Genomic DNA, 24,347 nt, shown 5'->3' with positions numbered 1-24,347 from the left:
CCTGTGTGCCAAATGACAAGACATGAATATTGAAATGAAAAAAAACGGAATAGCCACCATTCTGAAAACGCTAGAAGGGAGTTGTAATGTACAACCTTTCAACAAGATTCAGACCTTGAATTTTTTTTTTTATCTGAAGCACAACCAGCAACTTTGTATAATACAATCAACAAGAATGATTAAAGCTCTTCTGGGGAATCGGAGCTAGACAGACCAAGCGTCTTCCACCTGACAATCAGTGCAAAAGTTATGAGCAAGAAACCATAAGTGCATTTCCAATGCAGGTCCAGTCTCGTTTTTATCTACTGTCCACAGTATTATGAAAATCATGGACGTAATATGCTATTAACATTTTTGAGTGTGGGAGCAAGAGCCATGTCTCAAAAGAGGTGAAGCCTCTGACTGGGCACGATTCCCCTCCCTCTCAATGGTAATGAATAGCAAAATTACAATCAGTAAGTACTGATTATGACATTCTGATTTACTAGTTGGGATAAACTAGAATCCTAGATATTTAACCTGAGGAAGAGAGCTAAATCTCTACAGTGATATTTAATCACCAAAAAATCAGGGATCTAAAAATCACATTATACAAGCTGTGCAAGTTATTGGCCCGTATCAGACAGTACTCCATGTTCACATTAGCTAGTATGGATCAATCAAATTAGTACACTTCCAGTAATTGATGCATTTATTTCCAGTGGAGAAAACAGCGATTTGCTAGTACAAAGCAGAGTCGCCAAGTCATTCTTCCACTTCTGACCACTCTTGGCCTATTTATGAATTAAGCTATGCAAGTAGGCCATGATTAGTTCAAGACTGCAGTATGAATGAGCCCCAATCTGCTCCATAAAACAACTGTTCAGTCCACATCAAGATAAAGATGAAGGCATTTTTTCCTTCTTAGGGGTTTAGATGTGGAAGATACAACCATTACCATCTCTGGCGTATCAGGGAGTGGGCAAACTGGATCTTACTTGTTTTATCAATAAGGCTCTGTGCTTGCTCCTCCATCCATTTTTGGTAGTAATCCTTCACGTTTTCCTTATGTTTTCTGCCACTGCAATGAGTCTTCCTCACCGACGGCTGAAAGAAGAAACACGGGTGAACAAAATGTGCATTACATATTTAGCTATGACTGTAGTCCTGATCGGTCGAAGAACAGTGAGTGGACATGTGCAGTGTGTATCAGCAACATAACATTTTACAATTTTACGGACTGCAAAAATGTAGAAAGTCTGAGCACAATACAATGTTAACAGACATGGACTATAACGAACCGTACACAAGTTAAGCTTTTCTCAATTGCCTGGGCGCCTGGCAGATACCCAGTAAGCATGTTAAAGCGGTGTAGAACTCTGCAGGTTAAAAAAGAACCCTTAAACCCAGTGGCACTGGAATGACATGGCAGGAGAGGAGCAAATGATGCAACAGGGTTGATCAATTAATGTGGCTAGAAAAGGCAAATGATGTGGCAAAATGCAGCACATTTAATGACCGTATTATTGTGTCACTTTTATTCATGGTAACTGTTAAACGTGGGAGTGTGACTTCTGTAACGCGCGTGCATCTTGTTTACGTTTGTATATCTAATAGTTATGAGTGGGACAACCCTGTCATGCTAGAGCCTATTTCAGAAGATGCTTGCTATCTCAAAGAGCTATGCTCGTGTTGGTTCAAGGGCTGTGGGAAATATATATATGTTACACACACATATATATGTTACACACATATAAATATATCATTGAAAAAACCATAGGTTATAGACCATATATAGTTAGAATTTTCAAGGTTTTGTAAATGCTAATTCCTAACTATATATGGTCTATAACCTATGGTTTTTTCAGTGAATTTTCAAGGTTTTGTAAATGCTAATTCCTAACTATATATGGTCTATAGCCTATGGTTTTTTCAGTGAATATATATATATATATACATACATATATAAACATATATCATCTGTATATCTATATAAATACAAACATAAATGAATGCATACATATACTTATATGCATACAGATGCATGTTATTTACATGAAAGTTGAAAAAACACTAATAAAAGCAAAGCTAAAAAGCAACCTCATTACAAACAGAATGGCTTTAACTTAAACGAGGGCGAGATCTATTGCATTTTCAATGCTTGTTTACTTTGGTTCCATCAAGAAGGCATTCAGATGTGTCACACATTTGGCATAAATTCTGAATGTTAGCACTCTAGTTGCACATTAGATCACTGTAGTAAAGCTACTGCTCACCAGGGACGTCTGCTGCTGGTATTCAAAGTGCATGTTTCAGTCTGCATGTCAGAATTTGTTTAATGAAATAGAAGAGGATTTGAGAAGTCACTCAAAATGATCCCTAATTTTTCTTTCTGAAGCACTAATCATACTTTCTATGGCAAAATAAACCCCCTCATGTTGTTCCTTTTTAAATTGAGTGTTTTCAGACTTACCACTTCATTCCAATCAAGATGGCTTCTGGTGTGCCATACTTTTGTCATAAGTAAGACTGTTAGCGCTCTAGTTGTTCATTAGAACACTCTGGGACATTCTGTCATTGGGCTATACTTGGGGTACATCTGGGTGATATTTGGGCTACATTTAGGCTCTTTTGTCTCTGGTGGCCATCTTGGGAGACTGTATGTCAGAATGTTTTAATGAAATTGAAGAGGGTTTGAGAAGTCACTCAAAATGTGCCCTAATTTTTCTTTCTGCAGCACTAATCATAATTCATATGGCAAAATATACCCCCTCATTTTGTTCCTTTTTAAATTAAATGTTTTACGAGTTACCACTTTATTCCAATCAAGATGGCTTCAGGTGTGCCATACCTTTGTAATAAGTAGGACTGTTAGCGCTTTAGTTGTTCTTTAGAACACTCTGGGACATTCTGTCATTGGGCTATACTTGGGCTACATCTGGGTGATATTTGGGCTACATTTGGGCTCTTTTGTCTCTGGTGGCCATTTTGGGAGACTGCATGTCAGAATGTTTTAATGAAATAGAAAAGGATTTGAGAAGTCACTCAAAATGTGCCCTACTTTTTCATTCTGCAGCACTAATCATACTTTCTATGGCAAAATATACCCCCTCATGTTGTTTCTTTTTAAATTAAATGTTTTAAGAGTTACCACTTTATTCCAATCAAGATGGCTTCAGGTGTGCCATACCTTTGTAATAAGTATGTATGTATGTTTGTATGTATGTTTGGATTTATATAGCGCTTATAACCCAGGGGTCTCTAAGCGCTTGCCTTGGGAACCCGTCCTGGCTTTTCCCTGTGAGATAGCCCCTACAGGGCATCCCCAAGGTGAAAGCCAGGCCTCCCGCCGCGGGGGGCCATTGTGGAGATTAAGCAAGCTTAATGCCCAGAGTTGCAGAGTGTGAACCCATGATTAGGTCAGGCACCGAAGCGAGAATTATCGAGTCCGTGGACATTTGAGCTCAAGACCCTGCCGCGTCGGGAATTGAACCCTGGTCCCGGGTCTGACCTCTGCTTCAGGGTCTGCCTGCTCTAACCAGTGAACTCTAGGAGGCTGCAGTAGAACACAAAGGAATCAACTGACAGTCTCTGTCCTTGTTGGATGTACATGTTTTACTGAGAATGTCAGACTTCATTTTCACATGACTGAGAAAGATAATGTGAATTTACAGAAAATATGCTTTCAGTTTAGCTTATAGATCCCCTTCCAAACCACAGTGGAAAAATCATGAGATATTAGTTTTCTTTCAAACAATATTCATGATATCACAGCAGAAGGTTTTTTCACATGGTAAAATCACCTTAGAACCCACCACAATTCCTACAACGAGTATGGTACCATCAACAAATGATTTATAATGTAACTAAAGTCCTGATACCCTCTATTAACTGCAATGCTTTTTATTGAGGTGCTATCATGTATATTGGTCCCAAGATGGCTGCCAACACTTCTTGGATGAAGTGCTGACAGCCAATCAGATCAGATGTGTGGTTAGGCTCCGCCCAGATATATATCTTTTTTTGAACCTAAATTACTCAAAATCCACTGGAGCACATATATTGAGACCTAGCAAAGGCACATCGGGCTAACAGTCCCTACAATTTTGCCAAGTTTCGTGCAAATCCATTCAGTCGTTCGAGCTAAAAGTGAGGCCAACCGCCCTATGGAAATTAACATGGGAAAAACGCGTTTTGGGACCCCCCCTTTTTTCTCGGCCCCCCCTTGATGAAACCCCCCCAAATTGTCAGGAGCTGCTCAGAAACAAAATGTTCCATTTTCCTGAAAATTTCAGCCAATTCCGTCCGCAAACGCCAAAGTTATTAGACATAGAATTTTTCAAAAATCCCATAGAGAAAAAATCCTAACTATATATACCTACTGGCGACCGCCAGTAGGTAATATATATATATATATATATATATATATATATATATATATATATATATATATATATATATATATATATATATATATATATATATATATATATATAGTCGATTGGCAGTTGTTGAGGCATTACAATCTTGGATCTCCTTATACATTGTTACAGCCTTCAGTGAATAAGCCTAAAGATAACTTCTCTCGGCTCCAATCGTGTTTTATTACACTTACCTACATCTCCTACAGTAACATTGTCTGGGAAAATATTTCTCCCCGTTAGTACCAGTTTGACAACCAAATACAGCAATAAGTAAATAAAACACGAGTCAACTTTGTGAAGATCCTTTAATTCACTTTTTTTGCTACATTCTGCAGATTATGCTGCAGGTGGTGAATTATGAGGCAAATGCTTCAAATCTAGGATTATGGACAAAACAGCTGTCTCAAAATTGCATAATTCCAGTGGCTCTGATTATGCCCAATTCTAGAGGTTTCTTCAATCCACCCTTCTTTCCATAGTAGGAGGATACCAAAAACATTGCTTAAGAATGCCAGTAGTAAGATGGGTCCAAGAGATTGATTGCCAAGTAATTGGCAGCAAGTGACAAAAGGGGAAAGAGGTCACATTGAGAGTAAAATGGTCTGGCCACAGAACTTAACATTTTGTCGGGAAGGCCTTAAAGCACTCATAAGTGGTCCCTGACAATTCGAATCTTGGTAGGAAAATAATCTACAATTGAATCACCAATAGGAGTATCAATATTTAGATTTCTGAAGATGGAGAGGCAATCTACAAAATTCCAGAAAACAATTGAACAAGAGACAGGCAAACATTCTGTGACTGCCTTTCAGTTAAGGTTGCAAGCAAACGTTTCAGTCAGAGAAACTCTGGGGTAAAGCAGCATGGCAAATGACGCTTTTATGTTGTTTTTTGTGGAAATTATGATTATACAACCCAATGTAAGCATTAGCTGGGTGGTGTGGTTCAAGTGTGCATGTCAGGAAATGTTTTGGCTATTGCTTTGCTAAAGGGCCATGAGGTTTTGAACCGTGCCCTGGCCCTTCTGGCACCTGTCTCTGGTGCATTGCTGATTTTGTCACTGGCGATTTGTAAGCTGGCTGTGGGCAAACATACCTTTGATGGTTTGGACCAGGCAAAGGAAGCAATTCCCTTTTTTGATCCAAATTAGCTTACGCTCTAGAACTTTACGATTACTACACAATCAGAATTTTAAAATGGTATACTACTGCCTACAGCTGGCCAATTACTTTCAACTAGCACATCGAAACATGGCTGTTCTAGAAACGTCTGTAGCTCCTCCATTGCATCCTAGCTTAGGTTTATTGCTTTCATCTTCCTCCAGCTAACTTTCGGGATAATACAATGGCAATGTCATGCAAGTCACAAAAGGAGTTATTCTAATTTATCCAGGGATAATTCCAAGGTAGCAAATCATTGATAATGTATACAGAATCAATACAAGTCCAACATGCATTCCTTCCATTCATTAGGTAGGTGATACAGAAACAATCGAACTTTCCATTGACCATTTCTCACATTATTAGTATGAAACTTTGAGGGCATTGTAGTTTACTGGCAAGGCAATAAATACAAGCATCTGGGAAGGTGGTATTTTACAAAAGATTTAAGGTGATTACACCTCCTTTGGAAAAGTGTTGGTGCGCTATCTGAATATTGAGTTTTCAATATTAACATACCAAAATAACAATAATGTATATTGTCAAGCACAGATTTACAATTATTCCCACAATATTCTTACTTTAACAATATAGAGGTAGTCAAAATTCTGCCGAGGATATTTTTGTAGAATTCTTTTTTGTAGATATTCGAATACAAGACCCTCCTAATGTCCAATTGTGTAGATGTTTTGGTTTGATGGTCTTAGAGTACAATTTCTTCCATATTTTCATTAATTTATTGGAGGTCATCATAACAAACAGCTATATGCTTTCTCATTATTAAGTAAGACTCCCATTAAGGAACTTAAAATATATTTGATTCTGCCTCATGGTATTGAATGGCCTTTCATTTTAATTATCACAATTTGCTAATATTTTACAACAAGCATTTACAATGCAATGGTCTCGTCTTAGATAAAGTTAGAGCTATTGGCATTGCAAATGTCATTTTTTCATTTGTTTTTTTAAACCGATAAATATATAGTAGTTATTTTCAATGGCTATAGGTAAGCATTAGAGAGTAGTAGAGAGGAATAGCTTAATCTCTCGCAAATGTGAGATCTATTGCATTTGCACCCCCACACACACAGAGCCCCCCCCCGACACACAGCCAGAGCCCCCCACCCACACACAGAGCCCTACACAAACACACAGAGCCCCCCCCCCACACACACACAGAGCCCTACACACACACACACACAAACACAGAGAGCCACACACACACAGAGCCACACACACACACACACACACAGAGCCCTACACACACACACAGAGCCCTACACACACACACACAGAGCCCCACACACACAGAGCCCCACACACACAGAGCCCCACACACACAGAGCCCCAAACACACACACACACACAGAGCCCCACACACACACAGAGCCCCACACACACACAGAGCCCCACACACACACAGAGCCCCACACACACACAGAGCCCCACACACACACAGAGCCCCACACACTTAAAAAGCTTAAATCATGAGAAAATGGGTAATATAATTTGCATAGAGCCGTACACAGCCTAGCACCGCCCGTTCAAGAAATCCTGAATACTTTTTATAATTTATATTATTTTTCGGATCCTATTAATCAAATAGCACGTTACTAATTTCTGAAATACCTCAACGCTTCTTCCCATTAACTGTTTCAATCAAAATACCCTAGATTTCTAGACGAACGCGAGGCGCTGACAGATACTGTCGACAAACAAAACTATGTTACTGCTCAGTGGTTGGGCATCAGTAACCTAGAAGCGGCAGATATGAATCACCACTCTGAATGATTCCACATTTCAACTAATCAGTACGTATAAGATGAATACCTTCGAGATGGATAATAACACGCATTTTACGAACGCCAAACCAGTTTGATGTGTACGCCGAAATAGGGTCAATGCTTTGCTATTAATATTCAACAGCGAGCACAATTAATTTTCATTGTCTTTAACGCCAGTGTCTGCATTTCAAGTAGTATTAAGAAACTCGTTTATCAAATTTGGAACGTAAAAAGAAACATGCATTTATAACAATCTGTTCAAGCAAACAGTAGGGAAAGCAAATATTTTGAGCGTTACACGATAAAAAAAACATGGTACGGGAATTTGTAGTAAACAATTCCTTCAAATAGGAGCCCCGCCCACATTTCCTCGATATGTTTTACAAAGCAGGATCTGATGATCTGATCATGTGATCACACCACCAGGCATTGTATCACAGCGGCCAACATGGTTACGTAGGGGTATCGCTGGTTGCACGTGTTAGGTAGGGATTGTCTGAGGAGGGGGGCTCTCCAGACGAACGCAAAACACAGAATTCTATTATTAATGGATCCCAAATGAGAAAGGGCCCCAGTCCCGGTTTGTTCCATTACTGTGTTCACCGGGCATCGGAAAACTAATCTTCCACAAATGCAATCCACAGATGCAGAGCCTTAGACGTCCGCCAGCCCCTGCAGGCTGCTCATGTGAAGTGGTCCTGACAAAGCGCACGAGGTCCGTTTACAAGAAACTGTTGAACGGAGTGATCTGGGGGGTATGACCCCCCCGACAAATGACAGCCAACCAGGCTGCACCTGACACTTGTGCAGCCTGTCACTCAAATGCAAAAACACAACAATCGTATACAACTGCCAAACACATGCTTGTGTTATTTGTCAAATACATTGGATAGGCATGCCATAAATGCATGCATGTTGATTATATTGCATTATAAAATACAGAGACCAGTGTTTTTGAAAGAGGCAAGTTTGGAGTTAATACGAATCATGTGTTTTGCGGACATTGGCAGCTGCAGCAAAGATGGAGAACCTTTGCGGCTGGGTGAAGTATCCCGGATCCCGAATGGAAACATTGTGTGCTCAGCACTTGGCATGCTGTGCATCAGCCTGGCACAGTGACATCGCCATCCCTGGAATACTGAGCTAGGCAAGGATAATAATAATGGCTGCTGTGGCGGTGGTTCTCTGGGTTTGCATGCGAGAGGTTTGGGGGTGCACAATTTATGGAACGAGCAAGTCAAGGCAACTAAGGCACTTCAGCACAATCCAAGGCCTACCTATGTATTTCCGAGCCTGCTACCCGTCTGCACTTAGTCATGGGCAGTAGGCTTTATTTGTCAATACCAACCATCAGGCACAGCTTAACACACTTCCGCGTTGGCATTGCGAATAAATACATGCAGAAGACTAAAACCGTAGTGGGTGTACAGCTATTTCCAAAACTATAAAATATGTAAAAAATGGTTGATGTTACTTTTTCCGGGGCTGATATCAGGGTTGTAAAATGCACCAAGTGGAAAAGGGGTTAAGTTCCCAAAGAGAAGGTGCACATGCCCCCTCGTGCACAATGCATTCCAGTGGACTTTCACAGGACGCCCTGCATGCTTTTGCAATGCTTTCTGAAGGGGGTTAACCAAACATGCTTGGTGATGCAGGGGGGCAGCCGCCCACCCCACGAAGGGCCGTAGAGCCCCCGTCCTGCAGCGATAGGGGCAAAGGGTGTCAAACTCACTGCCCTGGTTGCAGCCTCGGCTCGGGGAAGAAGGTGGGGTCGGAGCCAGAATCCCGACAGACTCTGACTTCCTCGACAAAGAGACGGGTCACCCGTACTGAGCCCAGAGAGCTCCGCAGTCTCACGGTTGCCACGGGCCAGGGCTCAGGTGGAATAAGTGGGACGGTGATAGTCACTCAGGCAAGAGCCACGGAGCCCCGCCCACCGACTTGACGTACAGCAGGCACACCGTGCTGGGGCACGTGCACTCTCGGTGACATCGCAGAGCAGCCAATGAACAACAGGCAAGCTCGCCTCAGCCAATCTTAGAACCGTAGCGCTCAACAGCCAATGAACAATGAGGAGTTCCAAGAAACCTCCTTGACAAGCCTTATGAAGCGATAAGGAACAAGCGCTCGCCATTTGCCCCAAGCCCCCCCCCTTTAAGCCCCGTCCTTTTCAGATTGGTGCGTGTTTTGCAATGATGACGTCACAGAGAGAAAAGGACAGGAAAAAACACGCCCTCAATCCAAAACGGACGGGCCTTAAAGTGACAGACAAAGCTCTTCTCCAATGGCTGGCCACCGTTTAGGAAGCCAGTCAACGGAGAAGAGCTGGCTTGTTTAAGCCCCATACTAGAAAACATAAAATCTCGACAGCGAGACTGCGCAAGTGCAGCCTACGTTAGCCGAGATCTAAAAAGGAGGTACCAGGAAAACCATAATTTAAAAAGAAAAATATCTTAACAGCATCATTGGCAATGAAAACATACTTGCTGGAGAAATATAAACAACAAAGAATGGTATGTACATACCGAGTCATGGGTGAGGTAGGTATCGCAGTAATCACAGTAAAATCTGTGGAGAAAGGACAATGTTAAAGGCAGCTGCAGGACTTTCCCTAAAAACACAGCCCCAAACGAATCTTAACTTTCAATCAGTGCAGCATGCGAAAATGGCAACAAAATTTGCACATTATATCAAATAGGACCCACTGCATACGGATTCTTGGTACCCGGGCTGGGGCAAAAATACTATACTTTGAGAAGACACTGCAACCTTACTTACAGTCAATACCTTGTCAAACACTAATATATGTATAGCTGCTGAGACAAACTAGGATCAACCAATGGTGAATAGTCTTTATTAATAGTGAACACTGATATGATTATAGCATTCACTATTCAGTATCATTCACAGTTTGACACTAGTTCAAATGCTCCTACATAAAAATGTACAAAAACATGTTTTTAGGTTTCTTAACATTTCAATTAGGAAAAATAAGTCAAAACAATGTGAGATGTGTACTACATTCCAACATTAAAACCATTTTGGCACATTCCTTCACTCATATCTTATCTTAATCATACAACCTCCATAGCATCAGTCACACACATACCATAATATCTCATTCACTCGGAACAATACAGACTGTTAAAACATGGGTCTTCTAATCTTTTTGTTGCATATATTGTAAGGCTTTGTTCATTACTTCAAAGCTTACATTTATACAAATTTCAAAATATGTCTTACATACACACTATACAATACGTCTGTGGCTCAATGATCACTTCAATTCAAATCTAGGAGTTTTGGTGGTTAAGGACCGCCTTCATCAGGATTGCCAAAGGAAAAGAGCCGAGGACACTTCTGCATCCACAAGAGGGAATCTGCCCAACTATGTAGCAAAACCAGCGAGTCCTCTTCAATATTTTTTAGATCTGTTGTACAAATGAGACTTATCGTACGGGCCTACTTCTTTATTTTTAATCAAATAATCCAAATTTCAGTTGGGAAGGATAACTACATTTGCAGAAACAGTTTTACTGATCACACTATACATCACGGAAATTATATGTGAAAATTGGGTTTTATATTTATAGTTGGTGCATCACCAAGTAAAACAGTCTTCCTTGAACATTTTTACTCTGAGCCCCCTGCCCCAATGCAAATGTTTTTTAAGTTGGACCACCACCACCCAAAAAAACATTTTTACTGCAAGGATTAGGGGAGCAAGAGGTGAGATTGGAGGGGATGGGATTATCAGATCAATTATGGGGTGTTTTTCTGGAACTTGTAATCGAAACTAAACATGAGACTTGTAAGCCATATGTCCCCTTCTGAAAAGGGTAAGAGCTCCCCGTCTTTTTCAGCAAGAGTGCCACCTGCCCTAATATTAGCAAAGAAAGTAAGCCTGGATTTTCACTTTTTAAATCAACACACTCATAATTGTGATACAGTGGGCCCTTAGGCACCAGTGATACTGCAACTGCTCCGCTAATGTCTTGCAAAGGAAGTGGTCTTTTTTGCCCTTCGTTAACAGCAAGGGCTCCCATCTCACGCCAGTCTTCCTCCCATTGCTAAGATGCCCAAATCGAGGAGTCTCATTGGCTTCATTTTTCCCCTCACTTGGGCCATTCCTCTGAGGGCGAAAGCAATACTGCAAGCATGACCTGACCGGGGGTTCTACCGCAATAAAGGAAGGAGAATATAACAGGCATAGGTCTACAGCACCAATGATGGCCTGCTTCTTAAGGTTGTAGGTATCTCCTCTGCCCCCTCAGTGGGGCCATCAGTTCTGGGCCAGACACGGAAATCAGACTTTCAGCTGCTTTGTTTGCATAAACAAAAAAGAAGGACATCGGGGCCTGTTCATGCGCAGCAATGGTGGACTGGGAGCTAATGCTACAAAGGAAAAAGCCACAGCCCCTTTTCATAGGGCGAGAGCCATAACTGGGGCCCAGTGGCAACTCGCTGAGTGAAAGGGGGCATCTTGCTGTGAAACAGAGAGGGACGGAGCAAAAGAAAAAAACATGTCTTTTCAACAGGGTGCCTGCCACCTGAAAGAAACGCAAATGTGTTTAACGGGTTACTCACTAAACTTGGTATTAGAGGGAAAGCATTAAAATGGTTGGAGCAATTTCTCCTGCACCGCACTTATCAGGTTTTCCCCAAAGGCAACCGGTCTGAAGTACATACGTCCCCCTATGGAGTACCCCAGGGCTCTATATTGAGCCCCCTCCTTTTCAATGTGTATGTCACGCCCCTAGCTAACATAGCAGAAGAGATGGATCTTACCATCTATTCATATGCCGACGACACACAACTTGTGTTCTCCCTCACATCTTCAGAAAAATCGGACATCTCTCCCCTTCGATCAGGACTACTCAAAATGGCCAATTGGCTCCACTCTAAAAAACTAAAACTGAATGGGGAAAAAACGGGGCTGTTTTTGGCAATCAAAAGAATCTCTGGGGCCCAACGCACTGGCCCGCGGAAATGGGCGCCACCCCTACCGCTGTTCAATCCGCACGTAATCTAGGGATTATAATTGATGACAAACTGTCCATGCAGACACATACAGCCAAAACGGCCTCCACATGTTCTCATCCTTAAATGGCTGAGAAAAATATTGTGGCAATTGCCAGAGGGGGCCCAGAGGATTGTTATACAGGCATTGATTACGTCTAGATTAGACTACGGTAATGTACTATTTTTAGGAGCTACGAAGAGAACCCTGAACCAACTACAAGTAGTACAAAATTCCGCAGCCAGAATGCTCCTCAATCTCCCAGGACGTACGAGGATGACAGACCATCTTAGAAATCTACACTGGCTGAGAGTGTCCAGCAGAACAAAATTCAAGGCACTGTGCTATATGCACAGAATTAGCTTAGGAACAGCCCAGGAGTACCTATGTAAAATGGTCCAGAAATACCTACCTGCGCGTAACCTGCGCTCAATGAACCAAGCCAAATGTATTGTGCCCAAGATAAAAAGGGCTCGACTAGGAGGTCGCTCTTTCTCCTTTTTGGCGCCGACATTATGGAATTCACTACCACTCCAACTACGGCTAGAACCATGTTATTTACACTTTCGCAAGGGAGTGAAATCATGGCTGTTCGATCAATAACTGTCCCCTGTCTCCTTTCAGTAACATTGATCCAGGGCGCCGGGAAACCCTCAAGGTAGCCGTCGCGCCATATATAAATGCAATAAATAATAATAATAATTTGACACCCAGATTTCTCAAGTTCTTTAGGCCACCAACCAAGCAACCAGATTGATTTGGTGCCACCAAAGATCAAAATCTGTATTTGTCAGAGTTTAATGCCAAAAAACTTGTTTTTATCCATTGAACAATCAATCAAAGACATTTATAGAGCGCACTACTTACCCGTAGGGTCTCAAGGCGCTTGGGGGGGGGGGGGCACCGTTACTGCTCGAACAGCCAGGTCTTGAGCTTCTTCCTGAAGGAGAGGTGGTCTTGGGTCAGGCGCAGGTCGGGAGGGGAGTTCCAGGTCTTGGCGGCCAGGTAGGAGAAGGACCTTCCTCCTGTTGTCGCTCTTCGGGTGCGGGGGACGGCGGCGAGGGCGTGGCTGGCTGATCGGAGGAGGCGTTTGGGGGCGTAGAAGTTGATTCGGTTGTTGAGGTAGCTCGGGCCTTGATCGTGTAGGGCTTTGTGTGCGTGGGTGAGGAGACGGAAGGTGATTCTTTTGTTGACGGGGAGCCAATGCAGGTCTCTCAGATGGCCGGAGATGTGGCTGTTTCGTGGGATGTCGAGGATGAGTCTGGCTGAGGCGTTCTGGATCCGCTGGAGTCTCTTCTGGAGCTTGGCGGTGGTTCCGGCGTAGAGGGCGTTGCCGTAGTCCAGTCGGCTGGTGACGAGGGCCTGGGTGACCGTCTTCCTGGTCTCGGTGGGATCCACCAGAAGATCTTCCGTAGCATGCGCAGGATGTTGAAGCACGACGAGGAGACGGCGTTGACTTGTCTGGTCATGGAGAGGGAGGAGTCCAGGATGAAGCCCAGGTTGCGTGCGTGGTCCGTCGGTTTGGGTGCGGTGCCCAGGGCGGGGGGCCACCAGGAGTCGTCCCAGGCGGAGGGCGAGGAGCCCAGGATGAGGACCTCCGTCTTGTCTGAGTTCAGTTTCAGGCGGCTGGTCGTCATCCACTCGGCTACATCTTTCATCCCTTCGTGCAGGTTGGCTCTGGCGGCGGCGGGGTCGTTGGCCAGGGAGAGGATCAGCTGGGTTTTGGCGGCGTAGGAGATGATGTTGAGGTTGTGTTGGCGTGCGATGGCCGCGAGGGGGCTCATGTAGACGTTGAAGAGGGTGGGGCTCAGCGAGGATCCTTGAGGGACGCCGCAGATGACTTCGGTGGCCTCTGACTTGTACGGTGGTAGGCGGACTCTGTGTTCTTCCGTCGAGGAAGGAGATGATCCATTCCAGTGCCTTCTCCTGGATTCCGAAGTTGCTGAGGCGCTGCACTAGGGTGCGGTGGCAGACAGTGTCGAATGCCGCGGAGAGGTCTAGGAGGATGAGGGCCGCTGTATCTCCGTTGTCCATCAGGGCTCGGATGTCGTCGGTGGCAGCGATGAGGACGGTCTCGGTGCTGTGGTTGGCTCTGAAGCCAGACTGAGGGGGTCGAGGGATCCATTCATCTCGAGGAAGGCGGCCAGCTGTTTGTTGACGGTCTTCTCGATGACTTTGGCTGGAAATGGGAGGAGCGAGATGGGGCGGTAATTCTTGAGTTCGGTGGGGTCCGCTGTAGGTTTCTTGAGTAGAGCGCTGAGTTCGGCGTGCTTCCAGCTCTCAGGGAAGGTGGCGGTGTCGAAGGAGGTGTTGATAATGTCCCGCAGGTGGGGTGCGATGGCAGCGTCGGCCTTGTTGAAGACGTGGTGAGGGCAGGGGTCGGTCGGAGATCCGGAGTGGACGGAGTTCATCATGCGGACGGTGTCTTCGGTGCTGATCGGAGTCCAGGCGCGGAGGGTGGTGGTGGGCGGCGTTGCTGCGGTCGTGGCGTGCGTCGGTTGAATGCTGAAGCTGTTGTGTATGTCCGCGATCTTGTTGTGGAAGTAGAAGGCGAGGGAGTTGCAGAGGTCTTGCGATGGGGTGATGTCGTTGTTTCCGGCGTTGGGGTTGGAGAGCTCTTTCACGATGTTGAAGAGTTCCTTGCAGTTGTGTGCGTTGATGTCCAGCCGGTCCTTGAATGCAGTTTTCTTGGCGGCACGGATCAGTTGGTGGTGCTTCCGGGTGGCAAGCTTGAGGGTGGTCATGTTGTCCGGTGTTGGTTCCCTTCTCCAGACTTGCGAGGGCTCGGCAGTTCTTCTTGGAGCTCTTGAGCTCGTCGGTGAACCATCGGGCTTTCTTGCTGCCGGGTCTGCTGGGCGGGGTCCTCAGGGGGGCGAGTTAGTCTGCGCAGTAGTTGATCCACTTCGTGAGGTTGGTGGCGGCCTGGCTGGGGTTCGCTGAGCTGGCAGGAGGGTGCTGGCTCAGGGAAGCGGCGAGCTGGTCGGCTGTGATCTTGTTCCAGCTTCTTCGGGCAACCTGTTGCTGGTGGTGGTGGATCGTCGTTCTTTTGAAGGTGAAGTGGACGCAGCTGTGGTCCGTCCAGTGGAGTCTTGTGGCGTGGCTGAAGGCGATGTCTTTGCTGGATGAGAAGACGGCGTCGAGTGTGTGTCCGGCGAGGTGGGTGGGGGTGGACACCAGCTGCTTGAGTCCGAGGTTGGCGAGGTTGTCGAGCAGGGTGATGGTGTTGCGGTCGTTGTTGTTCTCCAGGTGGAAGTTGAGGTCCCCCAGGAGGATGTAGTCAGAGGAGGGGAGGGCATGCGGGCTGACTAAGTCGGCGATGTCCTCGCTGAATTGTGTGAGAGGTCCCGGGGGTCGGTAGATCAGGGTGCCTCAGAGGGTGGTCTTCGGGTCGGTGTGGATCTGGAAGTGCCGGTGTTCGGCGGTGGTTAGGGTGTCGTCGGTCTTGGTCGTGATGCGGATGGTGTCCCTGTGGATGACGGCGATGCCTCCTCCCATCTGGTTGGCGGTGCGGTCCCTCCGGATGATCTTGTAGCCCTCTGGGATGGCGATGTCGGGCGCTGAAGAGGCGTTCATCCAGGTCTCCGTGAGGAAGGCAACGTCAGGGGCTGTGGTGTCGAGGAGGTTCCAGAGTTCGATGGCGTGTCTGTGGACGGAGCGGGTGTTGAGCAGGCTGCACTTGAGGTGGTTGCTGCTGGTGTTCGGCTTGGCGGGTGCTGGTGCTGGGCAGGTCCGGATGCAGGTGAACTTGCAGGCGTGGCAGCTGAAGGGTCCGCGGGTGCGTCGTGGGGTGGCTCGGTAGCATCCTGGGATTCGGCCGGTGTTGAGTGCGCTGAGGGTGGCGGCGGTGTACGTCAGGCGGTTGGGCAGGGGCCCTCGAGGACCAGGGATTCCGGCACTGGGCGCGGTCCAGGCGCAGACGGGCTTACCTTTGGCGCGCCCGTTGCGCGTGACCGCTGCGCGTTCGCACGGTCGCCATATATGGCGAAGTGCGGGGGGGGGGGGGCGGAGCAGCTGGGAGGCGGGAAGGGTACAGAAGGGAAAAAGGGGCGGGGTTAGCGGCTGTGGCGGGAAGCGGGGAGGGAATACGATGGGCAACTACAAAACAGGCACAACAGAAGCAAAAATTACAATACAATAACAACAATAAAAACAGGGGCACAGGGCAAGAAGCGGCGCCCAGGAGCCTGCAGGTCAGGCGAGCACGGACCACGCCGCTCGCAGGCAGGGGGCGTGGTCACGCGGCGGCAGCCGGGACAGCGAGGCAGTCAGGCGGGGAGGCACACGCAGCAGCTGGTGGCCGTGCGGCGCGGGGGTGTCCTAAACTTGGTCACCCGAGTGAGCAAACAATCCGAGTGAGGCATAGTTAAAAGGCACCAAGAAAACTGCAGGATTTTTTTTTAACAATGTAGGACTTCACAGTATATCATCAGCATACTAAACCACCTAAGGCCATAGGGCCAAATTATTATAGCTAAAGGGGGCAGGTAGACATTAAATAACATTGGATCAATGAAGAGCCACTTGGCTCTCCAACTGTTTGGCTTCTTTTGGTATGGAAAGATTTTATCCAGCTGCGAGCCACCCTATCAACCCCCACACTTCAAGTTGTGTATTCACGATTGAGTGCAGCACTGTGTCAAATGCACTGGAGAAGTCCAACCCCGATCTCTTGACTGGGGGTGTTTAAAAAGTTTTAGCACTCCATCCATGATCTTGTTATGTTTGCCCCAACACGTGGGTCCCTTGCTTGCTGTGCCACTGGATTCAAGCTAGCCTGGCTGATGAGGTGTGATACCCCGAAACCGGTCCCAGGATTCTTGTTTCCTGGCCAGAGAGGACCTGGCAGATCGAGCTGGACTGTTCCCATGAGGAGAAGGGTCAAGACTAAATTGCATGTGGCTGGGTCCAAGCTGGGGTGGCATGGTGAGCAAAAGAATGATGGGTTTAACCCAGATAAAAACTGGAGGGGGTGGTGCATGTGTTTCAAATGATTAAGCACTCCTTGTTGTTTTTGCTATGTTCGCCCTACGTGGCATGTATACCCAGATGTAGGTCCTTTGTCTGCTGTAAAATTGGATTCACGTTAATTAGGGGTGATACCCTGAAACAGGTCCCAGGATGCTTGTTTCCAGTCCAGGGAGGACCTGGCTTGGCAGTTCAGGCTGGACTGTTCCCATGGGGAGCAGGGTCAAGACTGATTTGCATATGGCTGGGTTTAAAGTGGGGTGGCGTAGTGACCAAAAGAACAATGGATTTAACCCAAATCTCTTGACTGGGGGGGGGGGGGGGAGTATTTGAAGTTTCAGCACTCCGCCCATCATCTTGTGTTTGTTTGCTAAGTTCAACAGCACCAGAGTGACTATAATCCAAGCTGAACTTAATACATTTAGTAACTTCGAGCAGTGTCTTTTCCATATGGTGATTTGGACACCACGTCCTTGTGGAACATGTTAGAAATGGTCGACACAGAAAACATAGGCGATTGGTGGTTATGCACAGTAGACGTTACCGCCCTGTATACCTCGATTCCCCATAATGGGATTTGCGGCGGCACCATCCTATGCGAATATTTTCATGTCTAGATTTGAATCTGAACACATTCTTCAGAATCCAGAGTGGACATAGGATTTATTGTTATTCAAAAGATATCAATGACATATTTATCATCTGGAAAGGGGAAAAAATATGCTGCAAAAGAATGTCGCTCGCTTGTATTCACATGAAAGTATCAAGTTTACCCATCAAACGGATAAACAACAAATAGCTCTCTCGGACGTCTTGGTATCAATTGACAATAACACAGTTAAAACCAAAGCGTACGTTAAAACAACGGATCGCAACACTTGTCTGCATTTTAAAAGAATCCACCAAGAATCCCTTAAAAAGCATCTGCCTCTGTCTCAATGTATTAGAATAAAGCGTATAACCTGATCCCACAGAGGTGGCAGCAACGATCGATAATGAGGCCATGAAATATATGAGACGAGGTTACCCAAGGAATATCATTGAAGAATCAATTGTAAGAGTGGGAAAGCTGAACAGAGAAAAATTACTCACACCTAGTGTCCCTAATGAGAAATCACCAACTGTCTGTGTCCTTAGATATTCCATGCAAGCTCACAAAAATCAAAAACATCATTAAGAAACAGTGGCCATTGATTCAATTGGAATCAGATATAAAAAGTTTATTTGATGACAGAATCACGTTTGTGTTCCATAGGTCAAAGAACATTAAAGAGTTTTTGAATAGCAAAACAGTAAAAAGACATATCAAAAGGCATGCAAAGATGCGAGAACTTTGTCCATTGCAACAACATAATTGTAGGCAATGAATTTATACATCTCACGAAAGGCAATAAAATACCATCATTTCACTCCAGCACGTATGATACAAAAAATGCTGAGTACGCCATCAAGTGCCCATGTGGCAAAATTTATGTCGGACAGACCGAAAGAAATATCAAGATCAGAATAACATAAAAGTAATGTTAGAATGAAGAATATGAAGTCTACCGTAGCTACACATTGGCAGGAGGTTGGTAATAAAATTACACAAATCAGGTTTACCATTTTGGAAGCTGTTTATCAACGTTGTGTCATGGAGCCCATAAACAATTGTTAAGAGCAAAATTCTTTTGGATCAGGAAATTGCATTCCATGCAACTCTATGGAATGAATGACCGAGTGGAACTAGCGTGCCTTTTCTAAAGAGAGCCAAGAGACTTGAATTTGTTTTGTTTATTTTTATTTATTTATTGCTTTTTTGGACACTGCACAACATATCAAATATCTGTGTTTTCCCACAGATCGGTATATGCTATTGTAATATTGTTATGCTTATTTACCAAATGTACTTAGGAGATCTTATCTAGTTATATTGAGGTGGGGATAAAACTGTAAGCGATTGCCACACGCTAGAGTTTAGCACAGAAGGTCAACGATGTAGATAGGATAGAAGTGTGAGCACGCACTGGATCATGTGCAGAGGGAGAGTGGATTGATGAAAGCTGATTGGGTTACATCATCACGTGAGAGAGTTCAGTCCTGAAGTGGCGCTCTCACATCATGTGACTTGTTAAACATGAAAGGTTAAAAACTTGATTGGCTAATATAAAACTTTGAAAGCACGAACACGGAAGTGCTGCCTTGACGATATTTCGCCGGGTTTTCGACCGGCATGCACACTTACGCTTGGAAGTAAGTAAGCAGGGGGTAGTGGAGGTACGGGGCTAACTGAGGTCAGTTACCATCAGGCTTTAGCGCAGAGCGTTATACTCTTAAAAGAACATCGCTCAGCTGTTAGCGGGATAGTTAACCTTTGCACAGTGGTCTGTAAAATCGTAACAATCTTTGTAATGTAAATCTGCAGATGCTCCGTGTGCTCTAGCACGTGCGTTTCTTCGCATTATTCTGGTGCACAGTGCACTCGACCTAGGTATTTCAATGATGTGGCTGCAATAGGATTTGAGAGATCATAAGATTAATTTGTATAAATCTGCTGATGCTGCATGTGCTCTAGCATTTGTATTGCACTTGACCTATGTATTTCAATGATATGGCTATTTTAGGCATGACTGACTAGAGTTTGATCTGGTTTTTTGTATTGTTTTCCTAGATCACTGAAGAAGGGTCGATATTTGACCCGAAACGCATTGGGTATCATGAAAAGCGTTCTTTTGTCTATACCATATTGGAATCATTGTTCCATGATTTTATGGATGAACTAATAAATGAATGAAGTAATTGAATTCTCAGAAACATTGGAATTATTTGTCGATGAAAGTGGAACTAGTATAAGAAACGTAATCTATACTACTATTATAAAGGAAGAACTTTGAACCTTTGAGGCGGGTAAACTCGGGAACCACAGCGCCAATCCATACACCTGATACATCGTTGTAATCGTCAGGGTCTGCAGATGGACATAGGCTATATAAACTTAATAAATCTACGTAATTTCAAAAATTTACCCCAAAAAAAGTAGTCCCTTGGAAGAAGCGCCGGCCACGACGTGCGTGCTGACGTTAGGAGAGCGGGGAGGGTCCGGCAATGAGGAGCGGCGGACAGGCGGTGAGGAGCGGGGGACAGGCGGTGAGGAGCGGGGGACAGGCGGTAAGGAGCGGGGGACAGGCGGTAAGGAGCGGGGGACAGGCGGTAAGGAGCGGGGGACAGGCGGTAAGGAGCGGGGGACAGGCGGTAAGGAGCGGGGGACAGGCGGTAAGGAGCGGGGGACAGGCGGTAAGGAGCGGGGGACAGGCGGTAAGGAGCGGCGGACAGGCGGTAAGGAGCGGCGGACAGGCGGTAAGGAGCGGCGGACAGGCGGCGGACAGGCGGGGAGTAGCGGTGAGGTAGGTTATTTATTTATTTAGGAGCGGTGAGCGGCGGCAAAATACAAAAGCAAACGTTACATTAAATGAAGCAAAAATGACAATTGTGAGCCGGATGGGGGCCCTGAAGCCTTATTGCTCCCGGACAACGTCAGGACGGGCTGCTAGTGTTTCAATAAAAATGCACATATCCTAGGGACTGGTTCGCCTGACCCATGTAGTTCAGTATTATATAGGGCACTGATAGCCACAGTGCAACGGATGTAGTAGCACACCACGAACGAGCAAAGCTTTTGTCATTATAGTTAGAAGTCGGAGAGCACTGAGAAACAAAACTGTGATTTAGCTCAACACGACGATTCAGAAAAGGGGGTGGTGATGAACAGTGCACCATCCCAGCTCAGAACCTGGCTCAACACGACAGCACAAGTCGAAGCAATGAGCACAGCCTGCTTCCACACCCTATGTATGCTACTGAAGATTTTCAAGTGGCTGCCGCTTGAAAATCTGTTGCAGAAGCACTCATTACATGCAGACTCTACTACGACAAAGCACTCCATGTCAAAACCTCCAAGCAGCTCCTACAGACCACCCGACCACAGAAGCAAGACTCATACTCAATCTCCTATGCCACACCCACATGTCACCCCACTTCTGAGGGGTCCATGAGCTCCCCATCCACAAGCAGTCAATTCAAACTCCTCACACACACACATACGAAGCCTTGCACAACACTGGGCCAGCATACCAAGCAGCCGCATACACTTTCACCAGACTATCAGCCACTCCGCCTTCACAAAAGCAGAGCAGGAGGTCCCTTGATCCCCTACATAGCATCCAAATCATGGAACAACCTCCGACAGAATATTAGTCTCCTGCTCGCTTCGGGGATTCCACATGAAGCTGAAGACCTGTCTCTTTGAATAACTATGTGATAACCACATGCCTATTCAAGCGCCTGAATACCCTCAATGGTGATTGTGCGCTATAAAAAAAACATACTGTCCTGGTAGGATTCTTGGAACACGGGCCAAACAAAAGAGATTCACCAAGGAAGCAGTTGTGTGGAAAATAGATTGTCATTATACCCGTTTTCCTGCAAAAGAGCCTCAGACATGCTAGCACTGGATTAAAAAGGCAGAGGGTTTACGCCATGATTTTACTTCATATTTCCTGGCGAACAAAGCCAAATCTGCGATGTATTTCTTATTCAGAATTTCCAACTAATCATAAATTGTGTGTAGTGTGAAGCATGAAAGCATACGAGGATAGTACCAGAGATTATGACACGATAGTAAAGGCCAATACGTTATTGAAACCCTTTTGGATGTGGACGAGTGCATGTTTTAAGTGTAATTCGCATATACTATATGTTTTAAAGATTTAGGCTCGTGGTGACAATTATTTTGTAAATGATGTCAGTTTAACGGGCTGCAAATAAACGCTATAAAAGTGAGTGCAGGCCGATTTCTACTGTTTTGCGATGTACACAATTAGTTTACAATAAGCCGTAGTTAAAAAAAAATGCCTTATTTGAAAAATAACTTGGGAGTTTACAGCGTTATGGCTCGCGAGTTACTGTCTCTTGTGTGAAAGCTTCACTACAGCCCTCGAGGAAGAACAGATGCTTGCGGGCATACACAAATCACAACTACTTCAGAGAGCTTTGACCCAACAGCAAGCGCCACACAGCAAAGCATAGTGCGTAAGGACGCACAGATCATTAGAATAGTCCAGTAGTTATCACAGTGTTAATCTAGCAGAGGCAATTAGGGCTTCCGCCCTGTAGTAGAAGTTCACGGGAACGACCGCTAAGTTTATGGTCGTTAGACGAGACGTATCTTCAATGGCGTTCCTTTGGATGTGCGCTAACCGATGGGAAGCTAGAGACAACCGATCGTCCAGGAACTACAAACAGCAGAGGTTTCCATTAGAGCACAGCACTGGTGGCCAAATCCTCGTTCAGTCAATTCGGGTTTTCGCTATGAATTTTGCAGAGTGAGGATATTGACCGAATGGGGATGCCACCTTTGAGATTTTCTCAAGAAATGTTTTAAACAGGTGGACGTGGTCTGTTTTATTTGGGGAAATTAAGTCAGCCGAGGAAAGCTAAAATAATATCAATGGACCGTTCACCTTTGTCGAGCGAACGACTAAGACAGGAAAACTTAGACAACATTCGGATAACTAAAGCTATCATTGTAGTCTCGCTATCGCCCACACAAAGACTGAGGCTGCTCGCCCATACAGGGGTTCCGTGTTAATCTCCACTGTGCTGTGCAAGGCCTCCCACTGGCACTCCATATAAAAAGGTAACTCACGTGTACAAGCCCACTATCCAGGATTTGCCTTAAGCACAGCCAGGCTGCCCTACCCTCCCGTCCCCTGATTTCCATCTCTCACTTGGGCATGGCTTCGTTTCTCCCGAAATCCTGGGCTTCGCTCCACGGATCACCGCGCTCTCTCCGCCACCTAACAGTCGCCGCCGGAAGTGACGTCACTATCCCGCGACTGTCTGCACAGCCTGCTGCAGATTCTACGTCGTAGAGAGAGAAGAAAGACCCGCTAGATTCAAACCCGCATCAGAACGAAGCTATCGTAGTCTTGAAATAGTGTTACTTTGTTTTTTCGTTTGAAAGATAAAAGTAAATCTCAACAAGTAATGTATAACGGTTAATTTTTTTAATAATATATTTTTCAGTTTTAAATAGCGCGACCTCTACGCAAGAGCATTGGAGGGCTTTACCTAAGAGCCAGTAAACAAACAATTCTACCTATATTTAAGGACACGGAGTTGAGGATTATGCTTCTCTTTCTTTTACTACTGAAAACACAGCAACCACTGAAAACAATATACAGAAATAGAAACTACATTTCCTATGAGCCCTTTAGTCCCGCCCCCATACTGCTCCACCAATAACGTCCCCTTAGTCCATATATCACACCTTCGTTTTAGGTCTCGGGCTGCGTTGCTGCGCACATGCGTAGCTTGCTCCGCAAGATTTAACGTTTCTGAGGAGTTTCAGTAAAGGGCTTTAAGCCCCGCCCCTCTTTCCCATTGGCTGGCATCATCGTTTATGCTAAATGGTTACCAGCCATTAGAAAAGAGCTCTTTATGACATATACTTCAGGCTTTTTCGGCTGGACCACTTGAACAGGCTCGCCTGTTTTCCGTGCGTCGCAAAAAGGTTTCTTATCTTTATGGGGCCCTGTGTTTCAAACACATTGCCCCATAAAGACAAGCTCCGCCGCATGTTTATTTTTGCATCTCGCTTTCATTTTAAAGTGAAAGCAAGATGCAAAAATAAACCACGGCTGCCTGGCGAGCGCTTGCTCTGGTTATCAAACTGTGTTATCCTGAACACATCTTGTTATCTTTCTCTGCTCCTCGTTTAGCTTTAGTTGGCAAATAGAATGCACCTTAGAAACGAACTACATGCCAGCACAAAAACAGTGCATTGAAAGTTGGACATGCAGAAACGTTACTTATTTATACATGTTGGGATCTTTGGAAACATTAACTACAGGCATTTATTTTTGTATAGGTGTTTTTTTAGCATAAACTCAATGATTCTGAATTACAGCGTTGGGCGTCATGTGTGTGCGGGAGGATTGATTGGGTACCAGAATTAGCTGATAAAACAATGCCCGCC

The 24,347-nt window shown here is 45.3% G+C and overlaps 1 protein-coding gene across 1 annotated transcript in view; it reads right to left on the bottom strand.

Moving 5' to 3' along the window:
• Positions 1-23,267, bottom strand: part of SNRPC (small nuclear ribonucleoprotein polypeptide C) — a 29,673-nt gene extending 6,406 nt beyond the window's left edge. Inside the window, exons 1-3 of the mRNA XM_086923212.1 lie at positions 23,098-23,267; positions 9,873-9,915; positions 978-1,086 (exon numbers count right to left, since the gene is read on the bottom strand). Coding sequence (XP_086779338.1) covers positions 978-1,086; positions 9,873-9,915; positions 23,098-23,105 — 160 coding nt within the window. The 5' untranslated portion in view covers positions 23,106-23,267. The remainder of the gene's footprint in view (positions 1-977; positions 1,087-9,872; positions 9,916-23,097) is intronic.
• Positions 23,268-24,347: the final 1,080 nt, after the last annotated feature.

Source organism: Lissotriton vulgaris, chromosome 5, assembly GCF_964263255.1.
Source record: "Lissotriton vulgaris chromosome 5, aLisVul1.2, whole genome shotgun sequence".
Classification (NCBI taxonomy): domain Eukaryota; kingdom Metazoa; phylum Chordata; class Amphibia; order Caudata; family Salamandridae; genus Lissotriton; species Lissotriton vulgaris.
Note: the sequence above shows the minus strand (reverse complement) of the source record. Positions and strands in the feature narration are given on the sequence as shown.